Below are 20,705 nucleotides of genomic sequence, written 5' to 3' on the forward strand. Positions count from 1 at the left end.
AAGATAGCCATTTACAGTCACTTCACAATCAGGAGGGAAAAAAAGGTAATTTTATAGATAATGTATTCTGGAAAATAGGCACCCAAGACAAAATAAAATAAAATGACTAGTTATAAGATGTTTTGTTCCCCAAACAGCTGAAAGATATTACACAATTTCTGATTATACCATGCTTTGTAAACACAGTCTTTGGGAATTTGGTTCTCTAAATTTCTTCTTTATTTCACAATTGGCTATGCTGTTAATTGAATGAAATCCAATGAATATCTAAGAATATCCACATAAGCTTAAGACTGGCTCCTTTCTGCCTAATAAATTTGATTATTTTCCCAATTATATGCAGTTTATGATATTCACATTTATTTTCGACATCTACGTTTTCATATATATAAAATACTAAGCAAAGTACAATAAAACATTCAAATAATGTCCAGGAAACTTCTATTAGGTGGGCATGTAACTCTGCAACATTATTGTGCTTGAGATTCAACTCTTTTTACACATTAATTAGCTTTTTATGTGCCTCTATATAAATAACTTTCAAATTAGATTATTTAACATCTTCCTTAATGATTTCTAGCACCACTTGACACATTAAAGATCGTAACCTTTGGTCTCTCCGGTACAATGCAAATATATTTCCCACATTATTTGATTATGTATCCTTTTAATTTTATTTATACCTTTTTCTATATTCAAGGAATTGTCAAATTTTCATATGGTAAAATCTGTACTTTCCTTTTTGTTTTCTGCCAATGGTGATATGTTCTGAAAGATCTTTACCACAGATTTTGCTCTATTTTTGCTATTTTGGGTACCATAATTTGTTTCCTTCCTATCTTTAGAACCTTATATCACCGCATAAATATCTTCTTCTACTCAGGCCCTTCTCATCCCTGGTCCTATTGCTGCTTTTATGAAAAGTCACACCCTTGACTAATTCTCAACTTCCTTACTGTTCTCCTGGAATCATTTGCTGATTTCCTCAGGCTTCTTTGATCACCCTACTCTGAAATTGCAAGGGACAAAATAAAATATACCACACAGATTAGGAGAAAATTTAAGCAATCTCAAGTTTCTTACGGGTTAGTCTATGGTGGAGTGTAAGCATCCAAGCTGGAGAATACCTGTGGGTAAGGAATAGCATAGCGAACATGAGCCCAACCCAAGAGTGAGACCCAGGAGATATTAGTTTCCTTCTGATGATAAGGAACCTATTCTTGTGTCATCAACACATTAGCTTCCCCTCCAAGGGCTATTAAATCTTAGGGGAAACTGGGATGTATTCCATGTGCAAAGGAGGCATCTCTGGGAGAAGAGCAGAAAGAGGATCCAGACTAAAGTCAGAAAGAGGTAACATTTCTGTCCAAAGCGCTCAGCACCCAGAGTACCAGGAAAGAGAAATCAGAGCCTGATCTCCAGGGAAAGTGGTGAAGGGGAAAACCGAGGAGCATGGTGTTGTAAGCCATAGCCCAGACCCTGTGAGGACAAAGAGTCCGTTGAACTGAGGAATAATTTCTTAAGCTACACTAAATACGTGACATACGCAGGTGACTTTAGCGATGTGTCCACCATATTCCCAGGTTTCACTGTTGCATGCCATCTCCTCGGCGGGCCCTGAGCCTCTGTATTTAGTACCTCCTATCTTTTGCTAGCTTTGCCTCCCTAACCTTTAGGAACAGCAGCCAGTACTTAGCATTTATCGACCACCATTTGTGTGCCAGGCTCTGTGTGAAGCACTTCACCTCCACTGTTTCACGTAATCCTAAGGAACATGCCAGACTTTAGAGGTTCAGTTACAGACGTTCAGAGGCTTGTCCACGTTCCCCAGCTAGGTAATAAGAGAACAGGGACTCCAGGTCTGTTGACTCAAACATCCACACAAAGCAGGTATTCTTACTCTCATATTGCAGTTGAATAAAGTGAGATTAAACTGCATGCTTTTAAAAGCAGGGAACTTTTCATAAAATTCTTCTTTTCCCCCACAGTAAATAGATTACAAATTCATAATGCTGAGGCTAACGATCTCTTCTTATTTTAAACTATACAAAAAGCTACAGATTTTGATATGTATAATCTTTTTATTATGTATAATCTTTTTATTTTATTATCTATAATTATCTGCTGCTTAACAGGAATGAACATATGTAGAAGGTATTTTGAGCTAGATCTTTACCAAAAAAAGAATTTTTCATAATATCGCAGAGCTGCCATATGAAAATCATGAGGGAAAACAAGGCTTAAAAGATATACAGTGATACCCTGCAAGTACAATGTAGACTCCTATTATGACTGTTTCTGGAATAATTAATCATGTCCCCAAATATGTACTGCCTTATTTTTTGAGAGATGATTATTGTTATTTTTTAGGACACAGCAGGCCAGGAAAGATACCGGACTATCACCACAGCCTACTACCGTGGGGCCATGGGCTTTATTTTAATGTATGACATCACAAATGAAGAATCCTTCAATGCGGTACAGGATTGGTAAGTAAGAGCAAATACTCCCATCACTAATAATAATGGCATTCTCCTTCTACTTCCTCTTCCTCCTCAAAGCAGTGACCACACTATAGGGTCGTATGTGTGTTTATTGTGTACTGTGATCCCCCTTGTGCTTCATAAAGGAGACAAATACTAGCTATGCTCAGAGTCATTGTTTAGGGATTGGTAAGAAATCCTTCTGGTGATTTTTCTACATTCTGTACTTTCCAGTGCTTTGCAACCTGTCATGCTTAGTTCCATGGAGAATTTTGATTTTTTTTTTTTTTTTTCATAAAAGTAATGAATGGTTTGGACACTTACTGGTCTAAAACAGGGATTTGGAGACTGTGAACCATAGGCCAAATTTGGCCTGTGGGCCTAATCTGGCCCACCGCTTGTTTTGTGAATAGTTTTATTAGAACATAGCCGAACATCATCTGTGACAGCTTTCAAGCTACAGCAGCAAACGTAAGTTGTTTTAACAGAAACCGCATGGCCCACAAAGCCTGAAACATTTTCTCTCTGGCTGTTGACAGTAAAAGCCTGCTGACCCCTTGTCTGGATTTGTTAAATAGTTTTCAGTTTTTCTTCAAATTGAAAAGTTTCAAAGGACTGAGATAAAGGCAGAGATAAAACCCAAGCATGTCCTGACTCGTGGCTACATCAGCTATGCGAAAACCCCTCTGTCCGTGGGGAGTAGGATTGGCAGCGGAGAGCCTGCGTGGCTTCCTCCAGCCTATTCCCCAGCGCATTGGGAGGACAGGTGGACGAGCTGACGGTCATGGTCAGGGATTCGAGCAGCAGGGCTGAGCAGAGTTGCTTTCCTGTGGCAGGAGCCAGAGTCTAGCTGGAGCTTTGTGTGGTAGGAGGAAGAAAATGGCGCTCCGGCTGCTTGCCTGAATAGCCGTCACATTCTAACTGCCAACAGTCACAGCTCTGCTTATGTAAGGGGATAGTAGCCGTACAGAAGTGAAATAAGCTGCATTCATTTTTTTTCTGCTTTGCGTCATAGTATTATCCAAAGTGATTTTTTTTTACATGTGTATCAGCTCAGTGAAGGTCAGATGCTATGAAAAACTTTAATTCTCTTTAGACTATTTCTTTTAAATTTTAATTGTTCATCTGAGAAAGCACCTATATCTCTCCTACTTACACACACAGAGGTGCACACACTTACAATGTAAGAAATAGTACATTTACAGTAGCTACTCAAAAAGAAAATATATAGCTATAAACTGAGAAGGGCGAGCTTGGGGACTATATGAAAAAGTAATTATCTTCCACTGAGGCACATAAAAGAAGGCTTAAGTACTCTTCTTTTTAGTAGACTGAATATTGTAAAAATGCCAGTTCTTCTCAAATTAATTCATAGATTCAAGGCAACCCCAATTAAATACCAGCAGGTTTGGTACAAAATGGAATGAAACAGAGAGTCCAAACATAGACACAAATCCATCTGGGGTTTTAGTTTGTGATGAAAGTGCCATTTCAAATTAGTGACAGAAAGTTTGTTCAATTAATAATGTGGTGATATCTAGTTAATTGTCACACACAGCTCTGGCATACAAGCTGTTATGCAAAACGGTCATTTTAACTTTGATTCTTTCCTCTCAGCAAATGTCGAGACCCAGTGCTCCCGGACAGGGGAGTTCATGAATCACATTCCAAACCTCAGGGTCCCAAATGCTGTTTGCACCCATAGTTCTTGCCCTGTTGTTTCAATGAAAGTTACATGACTACTGAGAATACCAAGAATTGAGTTCATTAAAACCAAATGGCAACAAGGCCAGGAACCAAGCTCTCTATACTTCTAGCTCTAGCGTCAGAAATGAGGTGGAGAAGTTCAGCTTCCTCGTGCCCTACCCCCACCTTCCCTTGCTCACCCCAGTCAACCCAGCTCCATCCCCACCAACGCTTCCTCGCCTGTGAACAGACTATCTGCCCTTACCAGTATTCCTCTGCCTCAGATTCCCTCTTTGACTCTTTACCACTCTTCCTTTTTGAAGCTCTGTTTCCTTTTTTTCTTTCTTTCTTTATTTTTTGAGAGGTGTGTTTTTCCAGATTATTCTTGTGTCTCCCTAAGAGTGCTTCTCTTTCTACTTCCAAGCTATCCCTCACCCAGCCAAGGGTAAGCACACCCCCATGGTTTGTTCTACTGGGCTCATTTTTACTTTCCTCTCACACACATCATTTGTCACTTACACCGGATAGCTCCCAAGTTTACATTTCTGGCTCCAGTCTTGTGTTCTAAACTGCAGTGTTGCATTTCCAGGTGCCCAAAATATTTCTTCACCTGGATATCCTGCTGGTGCCTCAGAATCAATCATCTCTGCCTAAAATTGCTCACCTTCCTGAAATCATTATTTCTTCTCCTTGACACCACAACACTCCGTCACCCAGGGTCCACCCTGAATCCAATTCTAACCTCCAACCATCCCAATCTGGAACTTGATCTTGCCTATTAATTTTTTCTGAATATCTTTTGATTTGACTCCTGCCTCTCCATTCCTACTGTGACTATCATTGCTTTTCTTCTTCTTACTGTTGCTTCTCCCCTCACAGTAGCCTTCTAACTGATCTTTCTCCCTTTTGATTTCTTCCTGTCCCAAAGCACCCTATCCCTCTGCTGCTATAAAAGTCTTCCAGAAGAACATAATCCTAAAGACCACTGCAAAACCCCTGCCCAAAGCCATGACTTACCATCACCTACTGAATTAGTTAACACTTCTTCAGCCTGACTTTCAGACATACCACATTATGGAGCCACCATACCTGTACAGTCTCTTCTCATTATCATAGAGGCTAACTGATCTATACATGGCTTCTAGAACCCAGCCTTAACTTTCTAAACTTTGTGGGTTTTGCTTGGATATTACCCCCTGCTTTGCATATCGTCTTCACAGCCTACCCCCTCCATTCCCCAGCATATCTAGATCTGTCAAAAACCAACAAAATCGATCCTTACCTTCTCCTTTTTTTCCATCCCCAATTGCATGACCATTATTATTAGGGGGGTTTTATTCACTCAAACATTTATTGAGCACTCCCTCTTGACAATCTGCCGGACATTGTATTTATGCCGGCATTTGCTACCCCAATTAATGGAGCACCCTCATCCAGTTATCTGATGTAGAAATCGGAGCAGTGTTTTTGTTTTTTGGTTTTTTTTTTTTTTAAGATTTTATTTATTTATTTGACAGAGATAGAGACAGCCAGCGAGAGAGGGAACACAAGCAGGGGGAGTGGGAAAGGAAGAAGCAGGCTCATAGCGGAGGAGCCTGATGTGGGGCTCGATCCCATAACGCTGGGATCACGCCCTGAGCCGAAGGCAGACGCTTAACCGCTGTGCCACCCAGGCGCCCCTGAGCAGTGTTTTGATTTCTCTCTTTTACACATCACATCTCATTGACTACCAAGTCCAATAATTCTGACTTTCCGAATGCCTCTCAAATCTATTCTTATCCTTTATTGCCACTGTCTTCATCTGGGCTGTCATTGGCTCTCATCTACCTCACAAACCTATCTTGTCTTTTTAGTTTTCGGTCCCACCCACTCCACATCCAATATCATACTGCTCAGAGCTAGTGAACCTTAACATGTCTTTTTTTTTTTTTTTTTTTTTTTAAGATTTTTTTACTTATTTTGGAGAGACAGAAAGAGAGAGAGCGTGCGAACGGAGGGGAGGGGCAGAGAGAGGGGGAGAGAATCTCAAGCAGACTCTCTGCCGAACACAGAGCCCTACACAGGGCTCCATCCCATGACCCTGAGATCGACCTGAGCCAAAGCCAAGAGTCAGTCGCTCAACCAGCTGAGCCACCCAGAAGCCCCGAACGTTAACATGTCTTAAAAATAAATCTTCAGTAATAAATTTGGCCATATGTATTTTTAAAACCTTCATGAATGATCCTGCAGCCCGTTTCCGACCAAGGCCATTGGTTTAGAACAAATCAAACATGGTAAACAGTGTAGCCTCCACCCATGTGTGTCACTACCATCATCTCCCACCCCTCTCCTCCACTGTCCCATATTTCAAACAACTTTGCTCAATGTACAGATGTTTGATCCCTCTAATACCTCTGTGCCTCTGCTTAGAATACCTTCTCTGTTATCTTTCCAACCCTTAGTCACCTTTCAAGGGCAGCTCAAATATCAACTCTTGTATGCAGCTTTTGAAGAGACTGCTATCCCCTTTCCTACCCACCCCAATGTCCAATCCCAGCGGACCATGCTAGGCATCCCTTATGTCTGCATCCATCCTACCCCAGCACGTTCTACAGACCACATACAGAACCTAGTAGACTCTGTTGTTATTTGATTACATTTTTTCTCAGAGGAGTGGTGGCCAGAGTGTTCCCTGGATCTCAGTTGGAGCATGGGCCCACGTATATGGAATTTGGATCCCTTGTCCAGACTCTTCCTAAAAGTCCAGCCCCTAAGACTCAACTGTCTACGCCTACTGCAGTGCCTTTCATCTTGACTTAAAATCTTCCCATTCCTGACGTTAAATGCATTTCTGTTCTAAGTATGGCATGGCCACAGGCTGCTGTGTTTCCTGTAGGAGAATGTCACTGACTTATCTTCCCCCACCTTATTTATTTACATTTGGCTTTTTATGACACAATGAGGAACTCTAAATATAAATTTGGGTTTTTTTTTTTGTTTTTTTTTTGGGTTTTGTTTTTTTTTGGGTTTTTTTTTTTTTTTTTTTTTTTTTGAGGCAGGAAATCTGGTGAGCAGATTGATATTTTTTAAAAACCACCAGACTGAGGATAAAAGTCTAACACCATCATCCCACCAGTTTTAAATAATTCATTTTTATGACGTTCAGGGTACCATTGCAGATGTGCTAGAACCAGAATGACATTTCACCTTCAAATATCCTTTTCCCCTGCAATTTTTTGTTATCCAAAAATATATAATGGTCTTAAATGAAGGTGACATCATGGTCAATATGAAAGAATTTTAGACTGGTAATAAAAACTAAGATAAGATGAATAATTGCTAAGCCTTTGTTCATGGCTTCCTAACCTTGTTGAAGGGTCCTATCAACTATAAAGTTGGTTCTGTCACAGCTCAGAGTGAGTAGTGGTGAGATTAGAACACAGACGTCTAATGCCAAGGTTCACCCCCACCCCACACTGGGCATCAAGGAGTATTTCTTCTCCCTCTTTTTCTCTCATTGCTCACTCTCTCCTTGCTGCTGTGACCCAGCCTTAAACCATTTTTCCTGTATGGATAACCCAACTTCAAGTCAAGCTTCCATTTAAAGGATACATCGCTCCTAATTCACAGCTCCTCCCAAACAACCTGAAGTAAACAAACACCCAATCCCCTCAACTGTCCTTTGCATCTCCTTTTTGGTTTACCAGGCCAAAAACCTCGGGGCTAAACTTAACTCCTTGTTTTCTGACACCCTACATCTTGATTCTAATCTCAAAATACAGTCCGCTCTTGTTGTTGAAAGTTGTTACACTCCATGAAGTCCCCCAAAATGTTCAGTTAGTGAATACTGAATTGTTGCTCCACAGGGAAAGTAGACAGGTTCCTGTGAGTCTCTGGCCACATTTTTGCCAGTGGTTCAATATGTGCTTGGTTTTAGGTGTGTTTCCACTTAAAGGCACTTTATTTAATGCATTTTGTTGATTCGTGAACACTGAACTCATGGCCAACAGCAGGAACCTCGGGCCTAAATGAAGTGTGTCTGACACACGTACCGCTGCACAGCCATACCACAGTCTTTTCACACTTGGGCACGCCAGCCAGCACTTGGGCTTTATGCTCGGAGGTCATTTGAAGCAGCACAGTCACCAACAAAAAGCACAAAGGTGAAAAGTATGGCACTAAGCATATTGCGAGAAAGCACTGTTTGCCAAGCAAGACTGGAACAAGGCAGAGCATGGTCTTTTTGAGTCTCCGTGGGAATACGTGTGTCAGGCCACTCTGATTTTTCATCACTTTGACTTCTGTCTGCAGATGTCTGTGAAAGCGCCGTTGAGTATTTATTTGGGGATTACAAATAAATTTTAGCAAATAGGCAAATTTGCAAATACGGAATCCATGAATAATGAGAACCAATTTTATACCCAGAATCCCATCACTGCCCACCATTCCCTCCGTGTATTAGTTTGCTCAGGCTGCCGTAGCAAGGTCCACAGACTGGGTAGCTAAATAAGAGAAATTTATTGTCTCACAGTTGTGGGGTTCGAAGTCCCAGATCAGACTATTGACGGGGCAGGCTTCTGAGAACATGACAGTGAATCTGTTCCAGACCTTTCTTCTAGCTTCTGGTAGCCTCAGGCATACCATGACTAGTAGATGGCTGTCTGCTTCCTGTGTTTTCATATCATCTCTCCTTTGAATGCGTCTCCCTCTGTGCTCAATTTTATGCTTCCTTTTTTTTAAAGATTTTTATTTATTTAGTTGAGAGAGAGAGCGAACAAGAGAGAGCAAGAGAGCACAAGCAGGGAGAGTGGGAGAAGGAGAAGGAGAAGCAGGCTCCCCGCTGAGCAGGGAGCCTGATGCAGGGCTCCATCAGGACCCCGCGATCATGACCTGAGTCAAAGGCAGACGCTTAACCGACTGAGCCTCTCAGGTGCCACCAAACTTATCCTTTCTATAAAGATTCAGTAATATTGGATCAGGGCCCACCTTAATGACCTCATCTTAACTTGATCATCTATAAACGCCTAATTCTAAATATGGCCACATTCACAGGGACTTAGGATTAGAGTTTCAGTATTTCTGGAGGATACAATTCAACCCGTAACACACTGATACCATCTTGATCGGGCCACCATCCTCTCCTGTCTGGATTGTTGCTATAGCCTAACTGGTCATCCTGCTTCTACCACTGCCCCCACCCCCAGAATCTTCCCAGCACAGAGAGGGAGCTTTTCTTTTCAAACTGTAAATCAGATCATGTCACTCTTCTGTTCCAAACATTCACAGCATCACACCTATCCTGGAATAAAGCCAAAGCCCTTACAAGAGCCTACGAGATTCTGTGCAACTGACTCACCACCTCTCTGATCTCCCCTTCTCCTCCTCTTCCTCTCTTGCACCCCGGTCTAGCCACAGCAGCCTCTTTGCTATTTCTAGAACAGACCAAACATGCTGCTTCTTCCTTAGGACATTTGCTCCTGCCTTTCTCGCTGCTTAGAAATTTCTTTCCCAGATAGTCTTATGGTTCTCCCCTCACCTAATGGTCTTCACTATACCACCTTCTCAGCAAGACCTTTTATATTGCCCACCCTATTTTATATCGCAACTTTTTTTATTTTATAACTTACTTATTGATCACATCTGTCTCTCCAACAAGAATTCTGGCTTCACAGCACAGCCATTTCTGTCCTTTTTATGCAGTATTATGTCCAGAACAGTCTGGACACATACTAGGTATTCAATACATATTTGTTGAGTAAATAAATATATGAATAACAGAGACAGAAGTATATGGGACTAGATCTTATTCATTTTCTGTCTTTATAGTCTGGCACATATGAATTATGTCCAACAAAATTTGATGACAAGGGCCAGAATAGTATCAGACCGTTATGATGAAAATAAATCAATACTTTCAATTCAAATGTAGTAAGGAGGTAACGCCTCTTTTACCAAAATTTTATCTATATTATAAAATTCCCCCAGCTTCTCAGTAGAATGGAGAGGATATGTGGGTAGAATTGATAAAGAGAAATTAAAATGTTTTAGCATACATATGGGGAAAAGTGACTTGAAGTTACCTGATTAGTTTTTGTAGTACATTCTATCTCTAAAATGGTTTGGTTTGGGGTTTTTTGTTTGTTTGCTTGTTTTTAGAGAAGAGGGTATATTTGGGGACTGGTTTAGTACAGCAAATGCATAGCACATATTTCAGGGTACCTGAAGAGAATTAGAAATGTCATCTAACCCAGTGGGAAATATTTGCTCATCTCTCGTGGCCTCACTTAAAAGTTTTTCTTACTGTTTCTGTTTCCAATTAACCAACTGTCCGCCTCTGGGTTTTCTTGTTTCTTTGTTTTTTCCACTCACTCTTTCATTTACTGTAGTTGGTCCTGGCTTGTTTCAGTGAATTCCGCAGACTGGAAACTGAGATAAAAGTTAGCTGCATGAAGAATACAGACATGGTACAAAATGTAAATCCTTGAATTAAAGATCTTAATTAAACATTTAATTTAACCAGTATCTGCCCAGACCTGTAAGGCAAACATGGGCTCATATTTTGGTCAGAGAGAATCGATCTTTCTTTCTTTCTTTCTTTCTTTCTTTCTTTCTTTCTTTCTTTCTTTCTTTCTCTCCCTTCCTTCCTTCCTTCCTTCCTTCCTTCCTTCCTTCCTTCCTTCCTTCCTTCCTTCCTTCCTCTCTCTCTCTCTCTTTCTTTCTTTTTCTGACCTGGGAAATAGCAAATGTCTGAAAGACCGAAGTCTGTCCTGTATGACTTGGTGTTTTGGTACTTAACTAACCTCAACTGCACTCCGAGGTGGTAATTACTATTCTATAAATATTAACACTAAACCAAAGGCTAGAAGCTAAGTTCTAGTTGCTGCAGCCTTACCCCAGTCAGGCTATATAGGGACTATAAAGATTAAATAAAAAACGTGGCCTCTTGGATAAATGGTATTATATAAATATGATTGCTATTTGTTCTGCTTCACTTGCCCTCTGAAAATATCCTTCTTGGCAGCTCCTTTTGTGCAGTTTTGTATGACTATACTTATTGCAAATGCCCGTATTTTCTCACAGGATTTCCTTGGTTTCCACCTATTTTAATATACCTTCTTTTCTTTGAAATTAGTTGCCTACCTTTGGGGAATAGATTTGTCTTGAAGGACGGTAATTATACCTGTCACGTAACTCCTCAGGAGAGGAGACTGTAGTGAGAGCCTATTTTCTGGCCGTAGATGTTCATCTTGGTTTCTGGGTGGTATGGTTGATGATCGTTGTATCAAAACAAATCTGTAGGACTGTTGGTGATATTATTAAGAAAACAGATTTCTAGGCTTTAAAACGGAACAGTAATGCCTGTGGCTTTGTCGAACCTTACCAGTGTTTTCAGATCTGTGGCGAATGTGGTCTCCAAGTCTGCTTTCTGACTGTAGTGAATATGTTGGGTACTTCCTGATACCTACCACTGGTCCTCATTTTCTAATTGTCCAATCAGCAGATACACACGTACTCAACTACAGCATCGTGAAATGAGTAGAAAGGCCAAGTCCTCTAGGTCTAAACTGGTACGACTCCAGTCTAATCTCTACTTCTAAATTCTTGACATTGTTTGCCTCATATAGGGCTCCTGACTAGCGGGAGCATTGTGGAGCCTTGTTTATTCATTTACCATTGGGCTGGGTTTGGTCATTTATCTTTGCAGTTCAGTTCATTGATATAATTTTCTTAATTATCAGTTGTAAACGAACCCCCTACGCACCCACTCCTTAAAAACAAAATAGAAAGAAAGAAAGAGAAGAAAAGAAAGAAAGGCGAGAAGGGGAAAGGAAAGGAAAGGAGAGGAAAGGAAAGGGAAGAAACATTAACGGTAACTATTCGAAAATTAGAAAAATAGCACAATGGTAGTCATGGGAGGATTCCATTTCATCACCAGAAGATAGGTCATTATATATTAAGTCTAATTCCACGAAATTTAGACAGAACCCTTCTTCAGTGTTGTCTGTACCTTTCCCTTTCTGTACCATCAATTTCCAAAGCAAGGTGTAACTAAAAGGGCATACGAGCTGCCCGACCATACATCATAGTCTCCCTGCCGTCAACCTCATGTTCTTTGCTCATATAATATCCCTTAGGACAGTTCTCATTTAAGGTCTCTGTATCTTATAACCTAATTTTAATTTATAAATATCAAATGAATTTGGCTCTTTCTTTGTTGTTCCTTCCCATAGCATACTGAAAGCAGCAACCAGTGGAAGGCAGATGAGGGGAGAAATGTCACAAGGTCTGTGTGTTTTCCAGACCTTTTTTTTTTAAACCAAATACTCACAGCAATTAAGTTTTTGAGTAGTCAGCCTGATATATGTCTACCCAGAGTTAGCCAGACTCAAGATTAAGGGCAGAGTCCTCTAAAAGATTGGCCTCACTTCAGTTTGGGAGTTTCCCATGACTACTGTTAGGTTTGAGAAGTCACTAAAATGACTGACAATTCAGGAGAGAGCAGTACTTAAAATTTCAGCACTCCTGTGGAAGACCACTTTGTGGAAAACTGCCCTGAGCAAGCCTGCCACGGAGCGCTGCAAGGCTGACTAACATGGGCACCCCAGCTACCCCGACACCAGATGACCTCGCTGGGTCCTCCACTACTCAGACTTGCGTCTCACTTTCCCTTTGGCATCCATTTTTTCTTTTGCCCTTGTTGGTTCTCCACATTTAGCTGTTCAAATCAGTTTCATTCCTGCTGAAGCAAAGCGTAGTGAGAAGGCCAGCATGACAGGGTCGTGTGGAAATAACCCTCCTCACAATGCCCATGTCAGAATGTCAATACATTCTTTTATAAGCAAATAGTAAAACAACAATTATTTTTACCTCCTACTTCATCCCTAACCCCATTTCTTATCAAACCCCTTCCCTCAACCTCACACCTTTGCTGAGTTCCACTGGGCTCAATCCTAAACATGACATTTTTGATAGATTTGTTACCCTGACATTCAAGGAGTTAAGTATAGTAAAAAACAGCTGTGCCCACTCCCCAACCTAGCACTTCCTAATTACATATCAACTATTTAAGGAATGGGAAGAAATGGATGCTCTGCTATAATTGAGATTATTTTCGTTCTGTTTTTGATAAACTGTGAACTTTGAATATGTATATTAATATGGTAATTTATGCAAATCTTTGCCTTCAGAGTTTGTGTTCTGGAGATGAGTCCTTTCTGAATTGCTGGAGCACAGAATTTTATATCCTATGACCTTATCATATATTTTGAAAAGGACCAAAGAGGACTTAATTTATGTAGCTTGATAAAACAGCTTATTTCAGTAGAAATTTCCTTAAGCCAGGAGGAAAAGTCATTTTTTTTTTTTTTAATTCCTTCAGTTTAAATCTAATGGAGACAGGGATCTGGGGAGGAAATGAGAAAGGCTGAAAGAAGGGGGTGGAATTATTGGTTAAATCTCCATTTTGAGAAGGGCGTGGGGCACCTGGTGAGGACTCGGGCTGGTGAGGAGACCTGTGAAAGCTTCATAAACACTTCATGGAAGCCCCTTGCCTCAAAATTAGACAAAAACAACAAACCAAAATACTGTATAACCTGGGAACTTCCGCAGTGCTTACCATTCCTCAGACTCCCTTGACTATATTTAAATAAGGTAAAGGATTCCTAACTTACAGGATGGCTGTGAGGAGTAGAGGAGAAGATCTAATATATCTGGCATGTTGTAGACACTGAAGAACTTTCTCTTGCTCTCAGTCTGTATCAGACCGTAGTTCCTGGTCCAGATTGCACACTAGAATCACTTAGACATCTTTTCAAGGCATATTATCCTATGCAGTAATTCAATCAGAATTTCTGCTGTTGTTACCCCAGCAACAGGAATTTTAAAAAATCTCCCTAATTGATTGTAATGTGAAGTTACATTGAAAGATGAGAGCTTTACCCAAGGCAACTGTTGTCACCTATTATTGGAATTGGACACCCTTGTATTAATAATAACATTCTGGGGAAATACATAAATATATCTTATATAGCTTCTTAAATTTTTGTATCTTTAGATTTTGCAGAATGATTTTTTATGCCCCTACCTCTACAACCAATCCATTAAAAATGATGATTCTGTCCCACATATTTCCACTTTGGACTGGATCTTAATTCTACATTGCTTGCCAGCTTTTGTTTTGTTTTGTTTTCCCCTCAGAAATTCTGTAGTTTAGGTGGAAACACAGTATTGAGTCTAGGTGTGGCTCAGTCCTTCAAACCCGAAGGATTCAGATCACAAGCCCTGGTCCTGTCAGCAAGCACACGACCTACAGCTGACCTACAGCTGTGTTCTGAGGCAGGGGCTCCTTCTGGACTTCCTCCCAGTGTGAGAAATGTAAGCTTGAACCCATGGTTGAAGCATATAGTTTCCCCTGAAAGGGGGAAAGAGATGCAGTGACGAGTAGTAAGTACTTCCTATCAAAGATTCATCGTCAGCCCAGTTGCCACGAAGGCTCCCAGGAGTCACTACTCTTTTATTAATGGCCGAAGGACCGGTATGCAATGGGCTTCTGCAGGCCTGAGGCAAACACCACCTCAGACATGTGGGAGTCACATGGTTGAGCAGCCCTGTGTGGCATTTCTGGTGAACTTAATCTGGGTCAGGATTCTCACGAGCAGCAGCAGCACCTGGTTGCTGATTTGGGATGAGGTGACGAGTGCATGTTGCGCCTTTTCATGCTTTCTTCGTTCTCTTTGATGAGGTGCTCACACAGAGAAGAGGTGAGGCCAGACTCTGAACTTTTAGAGGCTTCTAACTAGACAGAACAGGGGTACGGTCATGCTTGTGGTTTTCCAAACTTCACATATATATTTTTTGAAGTTGGATATGAAGCGCACAGTATGCGGAGTATAGCATACAAGATTGCATCCAACCAACAAGGAGTGTTTTTTGTTTGGTTGGCTTTTGTTTGCAGTTGGGGGTTTTTGCATGGCAATCACTTCCAAGTGTTGAAATGAATCACATCCTGCCCTCACAAACTTCAGAGTCTTTCAGGGGAAATAAGACATGCGGTTCCCTGGTCACTGGGCCACTATTAGGGAATCAGCCTTGTTCCTAGAACTTCCTCTTTGGCCAGTCTCTCATCCCTTGCTCCCTCCATGCCTCCCACATGGCCAGGGCATTTCTGCTAGCCACCCTCTGATATTCAAAGGCCCCATTCTTCCAGGTCTACTGTTTGAAAAATAGAGGGGATATAATAACCGTGTACACCTGACTTCACTCCAGCCACATCAGACCACAGGCCATTACTCAGATGTGCAGGGCTCCATGCTACGTCCACCGTTCCATCAGAACGCCGGGCACCTCTCCCCACTGCAGATCTGTAGTGTCCTCCTCTTCTTCCAAAGCTCACGTCACATACATCCTCCTCCTCGCTAATGCAGAGAATGTCCTGACTGAAGCCAGCCAGGAGGCTGGTATGCATTAAATGTTAGTTACCATTCCTTCCTCCAGCGCTCGCCGTCAGGGTCAGTGACCTCCCAGGGGCTTGCTTCCTCTGCACTTTTGCCTTTTCTAGATCTTGTAAGCACTTACTTCCTCCTGACTTGTATTATCATTATTTACCTGTTGATTTCCTCCACTATGCTACAAAGTTCTTGACATTGAGTATGAACCCAAGGATCTCTCAAAGAGCCTTACACTTAGTAGGCAATACGCAATTGATGATGAATGAATGAGTGGATGCGAAAATAAATGCCCATGACTATGCCCAACCTTTGCCCGCATAACTCCCCCTTCTATAGGGTTTGCTCCTTATCTATACAAATCTTGTTAGCTGATTGCTTTCATTCTTTCCAGGGACTAATCAGATTAAAACAGTTCACAGAATATGTAAGTCAATCATTGATTTGCTAGGGTAGATGGGAACATTTGCACTTGAAAAGGAGAGTTCTGTCTTCCCAAATTGGTCTCCAGTTTTTAAAGAATTTATGATAAATATAAATAGGAGGGTCTTTTTCTTACTCTCCGAGGCTGGGGAAACAAACCAAAAACAGCCTTTTGTTCTAGGCAAGTCACTATGCTTCCCGTAATGGGTCTGTCAGGGAACAAGCACATGGAGCCAGAATCATTTTGTGGCATTTTCAGGCAGCTTACTGCCCAGCCTTCCTCATCACCTTTGCAAAGAGCTATGCTCTATGTGGGACTTCCAGAAAATAAAGACATGACAAAGGACAGAGAGGATGGGGTATATGCTGAATATTTTAACTGGGTATCAGGAAGCAGCCATCTTTGTGAGAGCTAGTGATTGCACATATATGCACACTCACGTAGCCATCCTTATGATATTTCAAAAGAAATACATCTTGTAACCCGAGCTTAGCATTAAGGACTTTGATTTATGACTTCTCATTAGCAGCCACTACACATCATTGTGATTCGGCACCATCTTGCATCATAATTAACTCATCCATATAGTACGGTTTGATAGCTAGAGTGGGAAGCAGTATTTGCTTCCTGCCCCTGCTGCAGCTGCAGAGGGACTTCACACCATTTTTCTGAAATCAAAAATCTCATGTCTGTCTTTTTAACGGGGCAGAGGGCTTGCTTTGATTTTTTTAAGCTTTGCGGAATAACACAGAGGAGGTTAAAGCAGAAATAGATACTGCTTCACTAACAGTGAGTCCAGCTGGCTCAGTTAAATTAGGTTTCCTTCCTAACCTTTAATATCTAATCTACCTACTAATTTGAGAGTTTTAATCTGCCTGGGTCCCTTGGCAGGAAGGTCAGAAGTCACTGTCACTCCCATCCAAGGGCTCAGGTTTCTGGACCCTTCTTTTGGCTTCGCTGGTAAGAGTCTGCTCTCGTCTGCCAAATCATCATCTTCATCTTCCATGTGAGTCTCACTGTCCTCTGCGTCTTCGTTGTCATTGGAGTCTCAAATAGGAAGGTGTTTCACAACGTTGGTTTGCAAACTCAGTGTGCTTGCAGATTCTTAAAGGATTCCAAAACTGTAACACTCTGCATGTATAAAGATATTTATTTATTTATTTATTCACTTATTTATTTGAGAGAGCAGGAACACATGAGTGGGGGGAGGGGCAGAGGGAGAGGGACAAGGAGACTCCCTGATCCCAGGAACCCGAGATCATGACCTGAGCTGAAAACCAAGAACCAGACACTCCACCAACTGAGCCACCCAGGTGTCCCTTTATAAAGATGTTTATATTTTAATAATGTTATATTTTAATAATTACCATTGTTAATTATTTCATGGGTTCTTGTTTCTAGATTAGAAAACTGCTTGACTGGCTCCTTGAGCTTGGTGGTTAATTTGTCCCTCTGGCGACGCATACAAAAGCTAGCAAGGGGACAGTGGAAGCGAAAACTAAAGCGGCGGCTTGTCATCCGTGATTATTCTGACAGAAATATCAAGCCCCCCTCACTCCTCTCAGGAATTAAACCCTACTGTGAGGACGTACAGCTCTCTTTCATCCAGTACCTATCATCGAAACTCTCCATTTTTTTCTAACATTGTTTCTGATCAAATTTGTTTTGAAGGAGATTTTTTAGGCAACAATAGACATGTATTGTGCTGACGTTTAAAGGATCTGTACTGGAACTTTCAGTAGGATTGCACAAGGTAGCAAATGAAAGTATCATCTGTCCTGCCAAATTTGAATTACAGATAAATAATGATTAGATTTTTAGTGTTAAGTATTCCCATGCTCTATTTGGGACATATTTATACTCAGAAATTATTTATTGTCTATCTGAACAAATCTAACTGGGCACCCTGTATTTTATCCAGGTATTAATTCTTTAGAAATATATAGGCAACCTGAGTGTAGTAGAAAAATTTTTAAAACACTCACATTCTAACGTTAAACTTCCTTTTCACTGCTTCCTGCCATCTGCCTCTCCCATTTTTCTGGAGGTCACAGCTGGTATCCAAAAGCATGCTATTATTTAGTCAAAATATTTATTATTTCTGGCAAAAGCATGCAAGCGTCTGAAGGCTGAGGTGGGAAACTTTCATAAGGAAAACAGCATAATGTGGGTTCATTGGTACGCATTCCACAGCACCCGCCCCATCCTATTTCTATGTTGTTATTATGAATAACATGTAATATATAATAAATATATATGTGTGTGTCATCTTGTTGTTTAAATATCCTTTTACTATCAATACAATTAGGAAATCCTTTAGTTTGGAACTACATACAGTAAATCTCTTTAAATCTAACAATATTCAGCTCCAAGTAATTTACTTTGTAAATACTCACTAAGTATTTATTTTATATTACAACAAGCATTACTGTCAGGACCTTAAAAAAAATCCCTAGGGCTTGCATGGCTCCAAATGATAATTGATGTTATCTATGGCCAACCCTCCTTTCTATTAAATAAACTCTTTCATTCTTTCAGGGATTTAAATAACACTCTCAGAGTCATCTTTGACCAACAACAAAAAAGAGCTTTTATTATTACTACATGTGTCCATCACATGACACCATATCAGTGAATAACAGGACAGAACAACAGAACATATGTTAGAAAGGTAGAGAATTTTATCCCTATCCCAGACCTCACACTTGTTAATATAACAGAAATTAGGAAATTCTTTAAATGGCATCTAGGCTATTCCACATGATCTGGAAGGAATTTCGAGAATGCTGGGAAACACTAAGAATAAGAAACATAATTAACCCTTTTAGGCATTATAGTCTATGCATATTTTGTCATTGTGTTTATCCTTGACATTATAATTACCTGCTTTACCTCCCCTAAACTGGTAATTCCTAGGAGGTAATATGAACCCTGCACATTTTTTTAGCATTGCCATTGTTTGATAGTGCCTGGTTCATAGTATGAAGAGTAATTTTTCAAAAAGTCTGGGGACTATTACTCTAAAGTAGAATGTAATTGAATTGAGAGAGTTAGGCACAACTGCTCAACATTTTAATTTGGGGAAGAATCATCCTTCTGTTGGCTTGCTAGTAGCCCCAACCTTGCATTTCTCAAAGATCTATAAACTTTGTGTGTGTGTGTGTGTGTGCATGCACGCTCATGTGCACACGTGTGTGTGTGTATGTGTGTGTGTGTCAAAATAAATGTACATAGATAAAGAAATATACATATATATATATATATATATATATATATGTGCGTGTACGTAGATATCCGTTACAAAGAATTCCAAAGAAGGTGTAGGGAATCTTTTAGAGGTAGAGGTGGCTAACTCTCCATCGAATTTCTGCATGCTCTTCTATAGCTTAGTTACTGGGGGGTCGGTACAGTTAAGGACTACATTTCCTAGCTTTTCTGACACCTAGGTGGGCCATGTGATTAGTTCACACCAACAGAATGCCAGCCAAAGTAATGTATACTACCTCCAGACCATGGTGGTTAAGAAGTGAATTTGTTTTCTTCATCCCTGCTTTCCTCTTTTAAAGGGCTAGATGCAGAGCCTTGGAGACTATAGGGTAAAGATAGTACAGCCAGAAAATGGAAGGAGCCTGAGTTTCTAGAAATCACTTCTAGTAAGAGAGCTCTGCCACCCTCAATCAGCCACATTCATTTTGGACATTATGTGTACAAGGCATAAACTTCTATTGTGTTTGAGCCATAAGCTTATTTTCTTCAGAAAATAGCCTTACTCCTAACTAATATAATTTATTGGTAGAATTTTTTTAGCACCTATTCACTTATTTTTCTTTTCTGTCCTCACTAGAAGCAGTTGTTCAGACTGTTATTTCTTATAGTTTGCCCTTCCTTATCTTTCCTTCATAGTGCTTAGAAAAATCCCAGTACTGAGAAATCATGATTCTTACACAATTTCAAAATGATTGGTTCTATGTGAATTTTCTTTTCACTTAGGAAACATTTATCTAGCACTCATTATGTAGAGCATGCATCTTGCAAGGCCTTGGGAGTAAAAAGAGAATTAGCTGTTGAATTATCAAAAGAAACAAACATATAAAAGATAAATTACAGTGAAATGGAATAAAAAATGTTACTTTCTCTAGGAGCTGGTAGAACATGTTGTCTCTACTTGGAGTAGAAGAAGCTTCACAGAGAAGGTGACCTTGAGTTAGGTCTTGGAGGATAAATATGAGGTCTGCCAAAGGATGAGTCACTGTTTACACCTTTTAACCATTTATACAATGAAGAAAGGATATTGCTTTTTATAAAATGATCTTGGTTTGTCCTATTAAAGCTGATCATATTCATCAGGAGTAATGATATATTGTTTATTTGGAGCCTTTTGCTGAACAAAGTTTTCAGCTATTTTTTTTATCATTAATAATTTATTCCTTTGCTTCAGTCCCCATGATCTCATTTACAATTTTTTTAAGCTTGAAGATTTTTTTAAATCAATTCTTTTGTCCACCTTGAATTTATGGTTTATATGATAACAAATAAATTATTTCATCCATTATTAATTTATGTTTGTTAATCATTACTTATTTGTCCATTATTTTTTTCAGATAGTATGGTAATTTATTAAACTCATAGACTTGGCTCCATTCCAAGGACCTCTAATCTGTATTATCACTCTAGTCTTGTATTTTTAAC

At 40.2% G+C, this 20,705-nt stretch overlaps 1 protein-coding gene across 3 annotated transcripts in view; it reads left to right on the forward strand.

Annotated features, from left to right (window-relative positions):
- Nucleotides 1-20,705, forward strand: part of RAB3C (RAB3C, member RAS oncogene family) — a 342,644-nt gene that overhangs the window by 196,584 nt on the left and 125,355 nt on the right. For all 3 annotated transcript variants that reach the window (XM_057306971.1, XM_057306972.1, XM_057306969.1), the window contains one exon: nucleotides 2,371-2,489. In XM_057306971.1, coding sequence (XP_057162954.1) covers nucleotides 2,371-2,489 — 119 coding nt within the window. The remainder of the gene's footprint in view (nucleotides 1-2,370; nucleotides 2,490-20,705) is intronic.

This window comes from Ursus arctos, unplaced genomic scaffold (assembly GCF_023065955.2).
Source record: "Ursus arctos isolate Adak ecotype North America unplaced genomic scaffold, UrsArc2.0 scaffold_5, whole genome shotgun sequence".
Lineage (NCBI taxonomy): Eukaryota > Metazoa > Chordata > Mammalia > Carnivora > Ursidae > Ursus > Ursus arctos.